Here is a 17,286-nt window from a genome sequence, read left to right as displayed (position 1 = left end):
ATCATCAGTCAGTCAGTCATTCAGTCGAAAAAATCATTTTAGTATGTCACATTCACTATTTAAACTCACTAAATAATAATAATAATTAAAATAAACAAAAACAAAAGAATAAAGAAAGCTTGAGATTAAAAGCAAATATTTAAACTACTTTAAAATTACATACTTACATATATAAGCAGATGCAATTATTCTTATAAGTAAAACATGAACAAAAAATCAATAAAAAGAAATCAAAAATGTCGTTTTATTTGAATTAAATCTCACATAAGAATCATTCCTATTGTAAGTATATTATAAATTGCTCAATATCAGCTCAAACACCAATCATCTCAGTTCAGAGTTTGTATATGTACTCTGCGAAATACATAACTACTACGGAGATCGTCTTGGTTTTGAAACTGGTTAAAAACGTTTTTAATACCCTACACCACCATAGTGGGGAGGGTATTATGCGTTTGTGCAGATGTTTGTAACGCCCAAAAATATTAATCTAACACCCACCTTGAAGTATACCGATCGACTTAGAATCACTTTCTAAGTGATTCTAAGTCGAAAAATGTTTTTGTTATTTTACTTAGTGTAGGGTATTATATGGTCGGGCTAGGCCGATCGTACTTTCTTACTTGTTTTTTTTTTTTTTGGCTTGACTGCTGCGGTTTTTTGTAACTGTTTATTTTTTAAATATCAAACAAATTGTTTTTTTTAAAAGGTCCGAAAAAATTAATTCTTAATTCAGTTTTCAAAATCAAAAGGTGTGTTCGCGTACTTTCCAGTAAAAAATATCCAGTAACTTTATTTTAGAGAGTAAAAATAAATTACTCTCAATCTGAAAAGTAACAAAAACAAGTACGCGAACAACAATTTGTAAAAATAAGTTGTATTTTATTATAAATTAATTTAAAACGTTTGTTTTGGGCTATTTTACTTATTTTCTTTGCAAAACTTGTAAATTGTATTAATTTTCAACTTTTTAGTTTTGTTTGCATTTGCAACCTTATGTTTTAAACGTTTTTTATGTTGATATTTTTTACTGGACAAAAAATGTCCAGTAAAAAATATCATATCTACGAACTGTCACTTTTAACACTCTCCTGCTCTCTCGTTACATGTTTTTAAAAGTAAACGAACGGAATCCCGTAACTTCCAGTGATAATTTGTACCATGAATGAAATGAAAATTACGATATCGACAATTCTGTTATTTTAGTGTACTCTTTTACTCATTTTTCTTATGTTTTGAATGTAAAATACTTAATTTTAATATGAAATTTCAAAACAAATAGTGAAAAATAAATAAAAAAAATTAATTAAAAATTAAAATGTGGTGTGCAGTCAAAAATTGCAATAATAATAATAACTAGGATCGCCGAAATTCGACCACTTTTAAACGCTTTTTACCACTTTTATGGAAAGAATTTAAAAAAAATTATGTTCTTGCAAATCTAGAGAAAATAACCTTTTAAACCATATATGTATGTATGTTTCATCAATATTGGTGGACAATAACATATGTACTTAAAAGTGTACCACAAAAAAACGTGTGGCCTATTTATATATAAGATAATAATAAAAAATCAAAATCGTGAACTAATATACATACATATAGCAAAAATATTGAAAATTAATAAAGTAAAATATGTCTAATAACATAAAACCTAAAATACATTTTATTTTATTAAACATAAATAACTTTTAAACATAATTATTGACTTTTCCATTATAAATCACATACAATTTTCATATAATACAAGCAGTTTAGTAATGTTGACGTCACTGAGCTTAAGAGAATTTTTTTAAGAGAGCGAAGGCGCAATCTTGTTTATTTCATTCATGAATTTGTACAAATTATTGCAAATTATCAAGTACGCGAACACAACTAAAGTAAATTTTTCTCTTAACCATTCCATCAAAAAAATTCATTACGAATTAATTCCTAGGCAAGGTCACACATTTAGTTCGTAGTTACAATTCCGATCGATTTCGTTTTAGGTTTTTCAGATTCCGTGTAATTTATTAATTCCAAAAATATTTAATAATTCTGTAGTTTTTGCTACAGAAACTGTTGGGTTATTATGCAATTCGATTCGTAACTTTCGAAATGCAATGTATAAACTTTATACATCGGATGGAATGGAATTAATTTCACTTTCGATCGGAATGGAATTCTGTGACAGGCCTGATAGAATTAAATCCTGATTCCATTTTTTTTTAATTGTTAATCAAGTCAATCAAACCAAAACTGAATGATGAAAAACAAGTAGAGCTATATTCGGCTGTGCCGAATCTTATATACACTTCACCAAATTATACTTTAAAATAAAAATTTAAAATATTTTCAAATTATTTTAAAAACATTTTATAGCCTACACCACCATAATGGGGAGGGTATTATGCGTTTGTGCAGATGTTTGTAACGCCCAAAAATATTAGTCTAACACCCACCTTAAAGTATACCGATCGACTAAGAATCACTTTCGGAGTCGTCATAGATACCGAAGTCGATATAGACCGTTTGTATGTTGAAATCAGCTTTCCGTAGCCCCCAAATAACTTAAATGCATGATTCGTACATCAAAATCGGCCCATAAATGGCTGAGATATACAGCCCAATTATGAATAAAAAATTCGGCGGGAGTTTGTTCCCCGGGAGTTTTTTCTCATTGAAATTGAATAGGAAAAATGAGAAAAGGGAAAAAACTCCCGCGGAATTTTTATTCATAATTGGGCTGATAAGAATAAAACCGTGGCAACCTCGATTTTTGCCATATTTTGATCTACATATACATATCTGGATTACTAAGTCATTAATATAGACAATATGGATATCTAATGATAAATATTTCAAAGTTGCAACGATGTATATAAGGCTATAATAGTAAGTTGGACCTACACTGGGTCAAAATCAGGAAAAATATTTTTTAACCCGATTTTTTTTGTCATCAAAAAATTTTTTTTTTGTCATAAAATTAAAAAATTTAAAAAAAAAACAATTTAAAAATATATTTTTAAGTATAATTTGGTGATTTACTTGTTTGTTTTTTTTTTTTTGTTTTAATCTTGAAAAATAAATTTATGTTTATTTTGAAAAGCAACATTTTGAAGCAAAATTTTGCTAAAATCAACGTTAATAAAAATAATAAATAAAAGATACAAAATAATCAGGTAAGTATCAATAAAATTGAACTTAAAAAATAAACATCCCATTAAAAAAATCTAAAAGATGCCAAAATAAAATTTGTTTATTTTTTATTTGACAAATTCAATTTTGACAAAACCTATGCACTTGTCAACAAGAAATATTGCGTTTGTTAACGAAACGCTCTCACCTTACTTATTACATCATGTTTATGATTCTTTAATAATTTTTGTGAGTTCTTTATAAAATAATTTTGGAGGCAAGAATTTATGGTAAGTTGAATTTTTGTTTATGTAAACATATAAATTTACGGAAAGTTACAAATTGTTAAATTCAAAACAAAAAACATTTATGCGTTCATAAATGTACTAAAATGTCATTGCATATTTTGATAAAGCAATATTGCCATAAAGTACTATATTGCTTTGCCTTGTAAACGATTTTCTTCGCAGTATTGCTTTGCAAACTGCGTTATGAAGTGTAATTTAATTGCTTGATTATAATTCAAGGCTATTTTTTACACTTTGCTTTCAACTTGAATTCCAGTATAAATGCTTATTGGGGTTTGTTTACTCGACAGTAAAAGGAGTAAAACATGTCGATTTGATTTAAAAATCGCCAAAATATGCATGATCATTTTAACCCTCCGTTACTCGTAACTGATCTGGTTGATATAGGCAAACATTCTTTTACTGTAAATTGTTTTAAACATCCTAAATTTTAAGCTATTTTTTGATAAAATAATATTTTTAATGCAATTTTTTTTTTGTTTTACTCTTTTAAATACATCGATATTTAATACATTTGATAATTTAATACAAATTTGTTAAAGCTAAGTCAATTAACTTAAACAAAATATTTAACCCCTTCTAGGAGATCGCCATGTTAAAGTGACAAAAGACCCCCTTTCATATAAAATGTTAGAACTAGAACCGTTCGATTTTAAAATAAATTCACATATTTTGGTGTTCTGAAAATCGAATCCACATGCTTGCAAGTAAATAAAACTGTTTCAATGAACAAACTCGTGCGATTTACAAAACATCAGTTTCTCAATTATTCGATTATGGAACAAACGTCCCTTGTGTTAGTTCCCTTTCCCCTAAGAAAGGAGAAATATTCAATTTCCAAAAAATTATGACTGTGAATAAAAAAGAACACAAATATAATGTTGGTTTATTTTAATGAAATTATATTTATTAATATTTTTTATACTTATATTTTATAAGATCGCAATGTTTATATTATTTTTATGTTTTGTATTCACTTTTTTTTTTGTTTTTTTAAGCATGTATATATTGTTGTTGTTATATTACTATAATCATTCTTTAAAATTTCATTCTTTATTTAATTTTTGTCGTTTCGTTTTTTTTTTTTTTTGTTTTTGTTTAAATTTTTTTTATAAATATTATTGTTGTTTTCTTTATGTTTGTATGTTAAAAACATGGCAAGAGTAGAAGATGTATGTATGTAACTAGTAATCTGATCCCAAATACATATAAAAATTAAGTTATGAAAGAGTGAAATATACAAAAAAAAAAATCCTTAGATTTATATTTATTTCGTTTAAAATAAATATCCAATATTTTGTTATTAAATAAGTAAAATGTGTATTTTGTTCTCAAACCACTTGAAGAAATTTAAATTGAATAAATATTATTATTAGGCCTGTCACACGTTTAGTTCGGAATGATTTCAATTATGATCGATTTCGTTGAAGGTTCTTCAGATTCCATGTAATTTAATATGTAATAATTTCTGCGTTTAATTTGACTGTTTTTTTTAATATTAATGAAAAAGTTAAGCTTTTGGTACAGAAACTGATTAAACAATTTAGAAAAACAAATAAATAACGCTGAAATTAAATTCATACAATTTAAATCGGTTAGTACATTTACATAATTGTTTAACCTTTACTTCCTTACCTTAATATGACGCGACAAAATTCCGGAGAGTACAACTCAAGTTGTACAAAGCAAGTGGGACACATTTTGGTTAGTTGTGAGAGTATATTTGATTGGTTCCATAATGAATAAATTTAAATGTTGGACTTTCGGCACAAGCCCTAGTTTGACTTGTCCGATAAAAGTTTTGTGTATGTTTTATTCAGAGGAGCTTACAGTATTAAATATATTCCAAAAAAGTGATGAAAAACGCTAATTATACCAAAAAAGATTATTTCGCAAATAAAGTACATATTTAATTTGACGTTTTCACATTTATTTTGATCTGTTTTAAATAAAAATTTATTTTATTACATACGAATTCGACACGAATTCAGTGGTTCCTTCTCATATGTATAACGACTAGAAAGCATTATTGTAGGTCTACGAAATTTAGCACACTGTTTTTAAACGAGATATTGTAGAAATATGCGATGTTTTCCTGACTCAAGGACTCATATACCTCCCATATATCCTGAAATGTAATGTCATACTTTTTTTTAGAACATTTTCTAAAATTTCGGATTTTAGAAAATGTTGACAAAAAAGTTAATTTTTTAAGTTTTAACTTTTAAAGCTAATTTTTGAGAATTATGTTTGTAATGGTATTTAAAAGCGATATTTTAATTAATAATTTGTTGAGTAAATATTACTCGACTTTGATGCCATCTAAACAGGAAATTTTCCAAGTTTTCCAATTTCATACCTTTGATATTTTTGCCTTTGAAACCAATCACTGTGCGAAAAATAAAAATATTTGAAAAGTAACCAAACTGGTTTTGTTGTAGGGTGATCCTCCCGCAACATTTATTTTTTATTTTTTTGTTTTGTGAGGTGGTTTGTTTCAAACACTACATAAATGATAAATAAAATGGTTGGTGTTTTATTATTATTTTCTTTATTTTATAAATTTTAAGTAGTTTGTTTGTTTCTGCCATTATTTGTATTTGTATTATTTTGTTCCTTTCTTTACGGTTGCATTTTTATCAGTTTTTTTGTTTTTCTTCTTTCTTTTTTTTTTGTTCTTTTATTAGATTATATGAGAAAATTGTCTTTTATTTGCTGTAGTTGTTTTTATTGCAATAAGTAGTTAAAATTATAAATAAGTTAATAATAACTCTTCTATTTTATGTTTCTTGTTTTTATATGATTTATTTATTATGTTTGTATGTATGTGTATGTATTACTAAATGGTTTTTTGTATTTTTATAAGTTTCATTTGTTTTTAATGCTGCCATTTTATTTAATTTTATTTTAATTTCTTTAGTTTGCTGGTAGAGAGTAGTTGTTTGTTTTGTTTTAGTATTTTAAAAAGATTTCATAATTTTAAGATTTTCTTTTATATAACATCTAATTTAGGATGATGGTAATGAGTGCAGTCAAGTCAATCTCTCGTCCTCATCATCAATCTTCACTGTTCTCTTTTTTATATTATAATTTTAATAATTATGTATTGTATTGTTGTTGTTTGTTGTATGTATATCATTGAGTTAATAGTATGTATAGTTGTTTTGTGTAGTTTTTTTTTAAAGCAAAAATAAAGAAAAGTAAATTAAATTAAAACGAAAAGAGTTAATATATTTTATCATCTATATATCATAAAAATTGTATCGTATGGTATCATATCGATGTTCATAAGTTATGTTCTTTATTTTTTTTTTCTTCTTGTTTATATTTGTATCGTTTAGAATATAGATAATGTTTCGTTACGTTTTTAAATTGTATTTTTTTTCTTTATTTGTTTGTTTGTTTTTTTATTTTTTATTTAATGTATATAATAATTTTTGTTTTATTTATTTATTTATTGTAATTTTTCTTATGCATATTAATAATAAATACTCAATTCTGTTCAATAATTTGTTTTTCTTCATATTATTTTTACTTCATATGGAAAGTTAATGTAAGACATGTGTGTGTATGTGTTTTTTTTGTGTGGATGTGTACGAGTATGAGTTTCTTCTACAGATTTATTTATCTTTATCTTCATCTTTATTATTATTTTTTTTTTAATATTTTTTTTCTCTCTTGTTTTTAATTGCATAAATAACTGTTGAATAGGATATAAATAGATTTATTTTATTTTTGTTTATACTTGTATTATGTTTAGCAGTGTTTTTATTTATTTATCAGATTATAGCAGTGTGTGTTGTTGTTGATGTTGTTTAACTTCTTACAATGATAGCTCCATGTGTTTCATTCATTCATTCATTGTGGCAACTTGTCTTCAGTCATTTAATTAATCCCTCCATTCTTTACCATTCGTTTGTTATTGGCTGACATTTACTCTACCAAAATTCCTGCAACACAGAAAAAATAAAGTTTTTTTAGAAAGTTAAATTGAATGCATTCTTAACATGTACGTAAGTAAATATAATCAATAATCTCGAAATATTCATCATACCTGGCATTTTTTGTAATCTTGCCTGAGGCGAGAAACCTTTTCCCTGTGGACCCTTTGGAGCTCTAATAACAATCAAACGTGGTAATGTGTCATCAGTTAATTTAAGACGAGAGATCAAACGGTCAGGACGATCATTTATTTTTAAAACATTGCAAGCCGAAGATTTGCCATTACGCTAAAAGAACAAAAAAAAAGAAAATTAATTATAAATCATGTACATCATAAGCAAAGTCAATCTAGCGTCACAAAAAATTAGTTTTTTAAAGATAAACAGTTATTGACCTGTACATTTTTTTAGAAACATTAAAATTTGGAATTAGAAGAAGCATCTCTATTAAACAATCGTTTTCAAAACTGAAATCAACCAAAAAACGATTTAGGCGTGTGTGATGAATTTCGATTGATTTCATATTAAATTTTTGTTTCATTCCGTATAATTTTTATAACAAAAAACAACAAAATAAGCACTTCCATTTGTTTACATTAATTAATGTAAAAAATTGAATTTCGATAAATTCCCTTTGAAACAAATTTAAATTTGATACTAATATTACAAAACGATTTAAACAAACACATCACACCTTTAGTCGTTTTGAAAACGTTTTTACATCTAAATCGTTTTTCATCACATACCTGATTATTCTTTATAATAATTTTTAACTTGATTATTAAGTACATTAATTAGCCTCTTAAACGATATATAAATAACTTAAGAGAGAGATGAATTCATTCATTGTAAAAATTATTCCTTATTGAATCATTCAAGAGTTCTTTAATTCAAATTCATTTCAAAATCTATTACAAATAGGATTAAGTCAATTTTGTTCAATTAAAAACAAAACAATACCAATGCATAAAATGTATTTTATTTTAGTTCAAATTGTATTAGTTTTGTAATAACAAAAATATATTAATTCAATGAATGAGAATGAATTCTATTTAAATAAAAGACTGGATGAAGCTAAAGAATTAGATTTTGGGAATGGATTTATGGAGTAAAAGTCTAATATAATTACCTGATTTGTTACAACCGAAAACTCGACAGTATCACCGGGATGTAAAGAGACGGCGTTACCTTGAACTTCGGACATGTGGAAGAAGAGTTTTTTGCCATCTTCAATTTCATAGTTGAGAAAACCAAATTGACCTTTGATGGAATCAACAGTGGCGCGTTTCTTTTGACGAACGGCTGTGATGTCGGCTGCACGACCAGCTTCATCGATTTTAAAACTGACCAAGTCACCCTTTTGCAACAAATCGCGTTTGTTAACCAAACTAGTGATTCCGAAATCATGCTGTGACAACACTTGGCTGCGAGTCTCATCTAAGACTTCGATGAGACCAGCATATTCTTGCTGATCGGGATTAATGCAGCGCAATGGCCGAGCTACGACCCCATTGTGGACTCCCTCTAACACAGCCGGCTGTGGTATAGAGCCCTTTGGTAGAGTGCGTACATTCTCGGCTGGCAAGCAATTGCCCGACACTGATGTATTGCCATTCGGCGACAAAGTGTATTCGACCTCTTGGCCCAGTTCCAACCAGTTGGGGTTGCCGACATAGTTGCTGAAATGGAAGAAGACTTCCTCATCGTGTGATAAGGTTTCAATGAAACCAAAATTCTCCTTGATTACGGCTATATAGCCGCGATATAGAACTTGACCAGTTTCGGCGCCAGACAATAAATTGTTATTTTCCAATTTATTAAAATCTTCTATCTTTGGTGTTGTTGGAGTCATCAGTTGATTATTACCCATGGTTAAGTAGCCATTCTGAGGCATTATCATGCCGCCTACACCACCAACACCTACGCCCACTCCACCTACAGCACTGATGATGCCATTAGTGTGAATAATTGCAGGATCGTTATTTTGATTGTGAATATGAAGATGATGTTGTGATGTTGCTGTTGTTGTTAATGGTTGTTGTGGATTCGTTGTATTAGTTGCCAATTGTTGTAATGGTTGTTGCTGAAGAAGTTGTGGCTGCTGCTGCTGTTGTTGTGTTGGTAGTTGCGCCTGATGCAATGACTGCAACCCCGGTTGCAATGAATTATGCAAATTTTGTACATTTACAGCAATCAATTCTTTATTTCTTTTTACCTTTAAAATAAATGGATAAATGGATGAATAAATATGATATTTTCCTGTGTTATTGATTATTTTACATACCAAATAAATATCAAAACGCACACGATCTCCAATTCTTGGTGGTTTTTCGCAGTCTTTAAGGAAATACATAATAGTCTTTTTAAGTTCGCCATGCTCGTAGGTAATCACACCGCCTTCAACACGATCTTGAGATTTTACTGGGCTCTTAGGAGCCTCACGAGTAATGTAACCTGCAATAAACATACAATTAATAAACAAGGATTTCGAAATGTGTACGTAACGTATATTTGTCTCAGTCGACGACTCCACTTACCCTCAATATTGCTGGCCATTAGAGTTTCAAATTGCACAGTGCCGGTTGGCAAATGCTTAATGCGTATGCCATGCAAACGTGATGTATTATATGGGACACCTTGTTCTTGAACCACAGTAAATTCAACTTCATCATTTAGAGCAATTTCACGGCTCTGAAAACAGAATATTTTTTGTCAAGAATAGATAGATAGATATATAAAGATTTTTATATTTGATTGACTCTTTCTTACCGTATCCAAAATTTCGGTGTAATGGAAAAATATACGAACATTACGTTCAACGCATCGTATGAAACCAAAACCTTCTTTCAAAGAGGATATAACACCTTGTTCACGCTTTTCGCCTGACACTTTAAAAGTTTCATCAAGCAAAGAAATCGATGTGGCACGTTGCAACTGATCACGGCGATCAGTGGCCAATAAAAATTGAACCCAATCACCATGACGCAAAGTAAAATCTCCCTTCTAATTAACCAGAAAAACAATTATTCAGTATTATTCATAAATAAATAATTAAATACCACCTAAATAGTGGTGGCGCTTCTTGAAAATGCTTAATATGTATATATTTTAAAGCGATATTTTCAGAGAATTTAAAAATTAATAGGAACATCGGAACAGGGGCATTATAAACCTTATTCGAAACAGAAAAATATATATCGAGGGTCTATATTCAATACCCTCTAAGATTTCCATGGAAATAAGTTTAAAGTTGAACTAAACTCATGTTTTATTCATACCTAATCACTGCTGGGATCAGTTTCTTTCTTTATTTCGTTTTATTACCTTTTGGTTTGGGAACCAATAACTCAATGAAGCTCATTTAAATTGTATTAATAAATACTCAATATGTTAATTTTTTTTACTTATTTATATATTTTTATTTAGGATTACTGCTTTGTAATATATACAGTGGTGGCCACCAATTTAAGACAAATACTTGAATTTTTTTCATCAACTGAATTTTAAGTGCGATAGAGCCAAAATAAAAGGACCTCTAAGGGGATGAAATTTATTATTAACGTTTCTAGTTTCTGAAAAATGTTTGGAAAAATCGGTAAAACATATATGGACAAAGATATGTGGAAATACGTTGACCCACCTCAGCGAACATCCGCTGTTAATAACATGATATGACCGAAACTAATGGAACTAAAAATACGAAATTTAGTCCGAATATTTTATAATAATAAAATTGTAATGATATAAATGTGAGAAAATATGTTTATTTAAAAAAAAAAATTGTTTGGTCAAGTTGTAGAAAAATTGTATGTGTTCATGGTGAATATGTATGAATTGATACAGTCGAATAAAACACACTTGTGTGTTAAAACAGTCCTCATGCATACATATTTGTGGAAATATTTGAAAAAATAATTGACAATTACATGGAATTTAGCAAACAATTTTTGTCTTAAATTCCTGGCCACCACTGTATATTTATTGGCCAAGAACGGCTTTATTATATTACTATGAATAAAATAAAATATAATAAAAAAAATAAAATAAAAATAAGTTTTTGATGCCAAAATTTAGCAAACAAAAGCCCACAACATTTGTGGTATAAATTTTAAAGAAAATTATTTTTGGCAATTTTGTTGACATTTTTGTAATTTCTCTATTTAAAAAAACTACTTCGGCCACTTTTAGAGAAAATAACCCTTTAAACTATATATGTTTCATCAATATTGGTGGACAATAACATACTTAAAAGTGTACGACAAAAAAACGTGTAGCCCATTTATATATAAGATTATATTTCTGAATGCAAAACTCTCTTTGAATAATTACTTTTATTTTTCTTACAAGTAGGTTTTCATGATGAATCTTATATATCCTCCTCGGTCCTGGCGTGCAGCCTACTGGAAATTTTTCAAACGTCTGCAGACCTGCTTAAAAAAATAATTTTTCGTCTTACGACCATTTATACAACTAAATTTTTTTATTTATTTTTGTGATCAGTTGTTCGTAGAACACGTTTCCTTGAGCACTTAACCATTTCAATGAAGTTGTGAAGTATAAAAACTAAAAGAAGTATATAATTTTGTTGTTAACAATTCTATAATCCATAAGGTACATAAATTTTCATTAAATTTATTGCTATGCCCTTATTTTAGCATTATTTCCAGCTGGCTGCACCTACAATATCTCAGAATACTTTCGTCTTTTACGTCCTTGAAAAAATTTTGTATTCTATTGTTTCTTCCAGAAGCATAAAAAAATAATGTTGAAGACTTTCGACGCTTGGTTTTTCCTTGGGACTGAGGAGGATATAAATATATAAATATTTTACCCGGAATAGATACTGTACAAAAGTACAATTTGATAGATTACTTAGATTACAAGTCATATTGAACCGAAACCAATATATTCTGGTCCATTTAAAAAAAAAAAAAAGAATTTACAAGATTTAAGAATTTGTTTATGATAATTTAAATTCAGGAAAGCTATTGTTTATTGAATTTAGCAGCGGCCTTAAAAATATATTGTAGAAGAAATAATTTAAGATTCCTTATTAATTAACGAAAAATCGTGTTTACTAAGATAGAGAAGGTTTTTGAATATAGTTCCTAGATATATGTATTTCATATAAATAATTAAAAAAAACAAATTCGTTCAATGTTGGTTAAATAGTTATTCGCTGACAATTTGGTTTAGAAGAATTAAATAATGGAATTATTGTCATATTTTCTGTCGTGGCAAAATATACAAATATGTAAAAATTTTAACTAACCATCATTATAAGGTTAAAATAGAAAAAGATTCAGTAAAAACTGTGCAAAATTCAATACCGCGCACATTTTATGTATATCAAACTTACTTGATCTTTATCGCCAAATGGTACTTCAACTTCAGAATAGTCTGCCGCTCTATAGCGTATACGACCCGGTAAGGGATCATTAGTTTGCCTAGCAGGATTATTACGATCCAAGGGTTTCAACACTTGTCCCTTGTAAATAGTGGTATCCACATCTTCAAATATTACCGATCCAGGTGGCAAACGAGTTATGTTGCATGCGAATTCACGTCCCTAAAATATCAAAAGATAATTGATCGTCTCAATTTTAATCGTGCTGAATAAATACCAAAATTGGGACTTACACTACGCGTTTGTATAGTGAATTCGACATCATCGCCAGGACGTAATTCAATGTTGCCTTCCGCTTCGGAGAAGTGAAAGAAAATTTCCTTAACAACATCAGCACGTTCAATGAAGCCAAATGATTCTTTCATCGAACAAACAACGCCACGATATTTAACTGGTTGTGCCGGATTTTCCAAACGAATATGACAAGCCCCCAAGTTTCCTCTGATTTATAATAAAAAAGGAAAACACACAGGATATAAAACAAATAAATGTTTGACGAATTAATCATGAAGATCATGGCAATTACCTTTGGTTGGTTGCAATTTGAAAGCTGACTTTATCGCCAGCTCTCAAATTGACATTACCCTCAACATCGTCTTTGGTATAGGGCAAGAAAAAGCATTCACCACGATTCTCGTAACTAATACGTCCAGTTGTTTCACTTGATGACAATAAATTATTGGAACTGTCAACGCGTAGTTCAGTAGTAACTGTGCCAGTAACACGCTCCTCAGAAAGAACCTAAAGAACAAAATCACAAGTAATTTGGAAAATCCTCTTATTTGCACAAAATACTTACAACTTCAGGCGCAATTTTCGAAACTTGACTAGCAATTGGCTTTCCAGTACGACGATCATAAGTCATTTCAAATTCGACTGGATCGCCGATTTTTAAATGATCAATATTGCCACTGAATTGGGAAAAATGGAAAAACAATCGAGCCTGACGCTCGCAGCATTGAATAAATCCATAAGAATGCTATAACAGAAACAAATTAAATAAATCAGAGATTTCGATTCTAATTCTAATAAACTCAAAATGACTGAGCAGTGAGTAAGTAGTTTTAGTTACCAATAGCTTTTCAATTATACCAGTCTCACGAGTTGTCTGATTTGGATCGTTGGCAGCCGAAGAAGATGAGTTCGATTGTGAACCAAAAATTGAGTTGGAATTATTACCACTACCATTGGTCAAAACACTATTCGATTGAAAAACACCGATAGTTGCCGGATTTTGAATAACTTCCGGTACATCGTTAGCATCAAACATACCAATGGGTGGATGTTGATTCATCGGTGGTGGTCCCTGCTGTTGATGATGATGATGTTGTTGCTGCTGCTGCTGTTGTTGTTGTTGCTGCTGCTGCTGTTGCTGGTGATGATGCTGGGTTTGAGATTGTGGAGTTTGCGGACCCAAAGCTTCCAAAGAAAACGTGCCAATTGGTGGAAAATTATTCGAAATATTCAAATTACGCATGGCATTCATGTTGAAAAATCCATCACAGGGTAAGTTATCATAGATTTCTAACGAAAAGTACAAAACACGTTATCAAACTATTGAAATCACCAATCAAACAAAATACAAAATACGAGGTTTCGAAAACAATTACGCGAATATGATACAAGTGAACAAGAATACTACTCGATTTTGGAGATTATTTAGAAAAGGTCGCAAACAATTTTCGCCCTAAACTGCTACACAAATAATTCTGCAAATTTTGTAATAGTTTTTTTGTTTTGTTAAATCAACAACATTCAATTCCGGTTTTCACAAATTTGATTATAATTTTTGATATTTTTCTATAAAACAATTATGTGTGTATATGAGAATTAAAAAATAAAAAAAAAATTATTGAAGTCAATTGAACAAGGTGTATTAATAAAGTGAAGTTACGAATACAGCTGATTATTATATATTTTTGTATACATATGTTGTGTTTTCGACTATCAAACTTTCTTAATATTTTTTGTTGACATTTAAGAAAAAGAAACTATTTTAAATTTAAAAATATTAAAAAATCAAAACTTTTGTGAATTTTTAAAGAATTAATTTTGTAAATAAATGCAAGAAAATACATGAAATAGTTTATTCAATAAAATCAGGCGAGTAGCAGTGAAAATAACCATAGACATTGCCAGTCATTTGACAACTAACAAATTTTGTTGTATTTGTTGCCGGGACGATCTCACCTGATTAATAGGCCTTGGGATTGTAGTTATCAGAAAATAAAATCATTGTTACATTGACGAAACAAATAAATCTTGATTTTTACGTTTATGTAAGATTTTTACTAAATTTTTTACCAGTAAATAACATAATTTTAGGTACATTATTTTATATCACATTTAAGGAGTAATTCTTCCAACATCATTCTTATATATTCAAATTAATCAATAGCTTGAAAATATGTAGTTTATATGCAAAACTGTCTTGCTTTTTTTGAAATATAAGGAAGGACTTGAATCATATATTCGGCTTTGCGAGAGATGTCAAAACCGGTTTTGAAATTGTTGAATTATTTTTTATATTCTGTCGGTTTTTTAAGAACAGGTAATGACGGATATCGATATTCGACTCCTCTCTAAATCACAGTATAACAATTTTTTTTTTATCAAAATATCATAATTCGGTTGCTATTGAAAATCGGAATGACAAACATATGTATACTGTTATTTTTGTGTTTTATAAATATTTAAGAGATAGAGAATTATACATAGAGACGAGACACTCCGATTTGTCAAACAAAAATACAACAAATAATATTTCTGATACAACAACAAAATACATTGTCTAGCATGTATTTTGTTGTTGCAAGAGATAGGTTTTTCACAACAGACTTTGGTTTTTGACAATTCCGTCTCGCCTCTATGTTACCCTATGATTTAAGCCTTTTAAAAATTATTTTTTTTAAGTAAAGTATAAAGACATAAGGAATTATTATTTATTTAGAGATTGTGGAAGCCATAGTCATCTCACATGGCTCAGTGGTTCAATTTTGATTGATCACTTGGGTATTAGAAAGCTTTTCGCAAGATGGCTGCCGCTTTTGCTAACAGTCAGGTGCAAAAAATGGTACACACATGTGCATTTTCCATGTCAAAAATCCATGAATTAGGCTACGAAATGCTTTCACTTCCGCCCTTTTCTCTGGATTTAGCCCCGAGTTACTATTTCTTGTTTCCAAATCTGAAGAAATGTCTCGAAGGAAAAAGATTTGACTCCACCGATAAAAATTATTATTTTTGGAAGGGATGCAAAATTGGAGAAACGTTTGACAAACTGCATAGAGCTCAAAGGAGACTATGTTGAAAAATAAAATAATTTTTTATGCAAAAACTTGTGTTTCATTCAAAAAGGCACAGACTTAAACTTAATAATAATTTTTTTTTTAAATACTTAAAAATATCTAATATAATGCAGCTTAAGCAACAAAAACATACCTTCCCCTGTGCGATATCCTTTCGACTGAGTGTTCATACTGACCAGAAAATCAGCTAACAAACCCAAAGGGAAACGATGATAAATGAAGAAGAATAAGATGAAAAAGACCGGTTGTTGTTGATGAAGAAGAAGTTTAACGTTTAAATGAGAACTGCTTATTGTTTGATTGATTTGTTTGTAGGGTCTGGATGATTGCACACACAAATACACTGGGTTTGTTTTTATTGATTCATTTATTTTTAATTTTGTTTTCTTTCTTTTTTTTGTGTTTACGTTTTTAATTATTATTATTTTTTTTTATTTATAATGAGAGGCACTGAATTACACTTTTATTAAGAATATTCAAAACGAAATGTCCACAAAAGTAGAGACGAAATTGAAATTTTTAAATGGCGGTTGAGAAATGCGTGAAATTCTTAACGCGTTTACGGCGGTTTCTTATAAGTCTTTTTAAAATTACTTTTAAATTGGAACTTGTTTGTTTTTGTTCTAATCTAGGTTTGTTTTTTTCATAATATTGCTTGGTATTATAAATTAGTTTTTTTTAAGTTGATTTTTATTATTACTTTTTTTGAAATTAAAAAAACACAGTTTTGGAAAAATAAATCTTTGGGATCAGATGCAAGTTTTTTGTTTTTGTTTAAATACTTGAAATAAAATTTGAGAATTGTAGAATTACTCTTTTTAAAATTTTCATAAGTTTATTGTTTTTGTTGTTATTTTTTTTTTTTTTAATTTAGATTTTTGGCGTGGTCTGTGTTTAAAAAACACTTGAGGGTTTTAAATTTTAATATAATTATATAAGAAGTTTAATATAATTATAATATCGTTTTCTTTTTTCTTTTACATTTGTTTTTTTTTTAATAATTACATTATTCAAGTCTTGTATTAGACTTAGGGATTTTCTGTATGTTTTTTTTTATAATTTCGAATTGTTTTTCTGTATGTTTTTGTTTTTTTATTTTTTTATTATTACTTATAAGCTTAAAACTTATAGTTTATAATATATATATATTTTTAGTTATGTTATGTTGTTTTATATTATTTGTTTTGTTTTTTATTAATTAATTA

General features: G+C 28.6%; 1 protein-coding gene across 1 annotated transcript; it reads right to left on the bottom strand.

The window, feature by feature from the left end:
* Positions 1 to 5,953: 5,953 nt before the first annotated feature.
* Unr (cold shock domain-containing Unr) lies at positions 5,954 to 17,160 on the bottom strand. The gene is made up of 12 exons (XM_065506448.1): positions 16,215 to 17,160; positions 13,846 to 14,297; positions 13,573 to 13,752; positions 13,300 to 13,514; positions 13,007 to 13,214; positions 12,726 to 12,935; positions 10,136 to 10,369; positions 9,904 to 10,057; positions 9,651 to 9,820; positions 8,496 to 9,581; positions 7,480 to 7,654; positions 5,954 to 7,375 (listed from the first exon to the last, which is right to left on the bottom strand). Exons 1-12 carry the CDS (start codon positions 16,249 to 16,251, stop codon positions 7,359 to 7,361), a joined length of 3,138 nt encoding a protein of 1,045 aa, XP_065362520.1. The 5' UTR covers positions 16,252 to 17,160; the 3' UTR covers positions 5,954 to 7,358.
* Positions 17,161 to 17,286: the final 126 nt, after the last annotated feature.

Source organism: Calliphora vicina, chromosome 3 (assembly GCF_958450345.1).
Source record: "Calliphora vicina chromosome 3, idCalVici1.1, whole genome shotgun sequence".
Classification (NCBI taxonomy): domain Eukaryota; kingdom Metazoa; phylum Arthropoda; class Insecta; order Diptera; family Calliphoridae; genus Calliphora; species Calliphora vicina.
This window is presented reverse-complemented; position numbering and strand designations above follow the sequence as displayed.

Bases quoted from the DNA above. Each gene is read 5' to 3' on its own strand.
- Unr (XM_065506448.1), bottom strand. From the start codon at position 16,251: ATGAACACTCAGTCGAAAGGATATCGCACAGGGGAAG. The intron at 14,298-16,214 runs GTATGTTTTTGT...ACTTTTCGTTAG, and splicing joins AGGATATCGCACAGGGGAAG to AAATCTATGATAACTTACCC. The intron at 9,821-9,903 runs GTAAGTGGAGTC...TGTTTATTGCAG, and splicing joins AATGGCCAGCAATATTGAGG to GTTACATTACTCGTGAGGCT.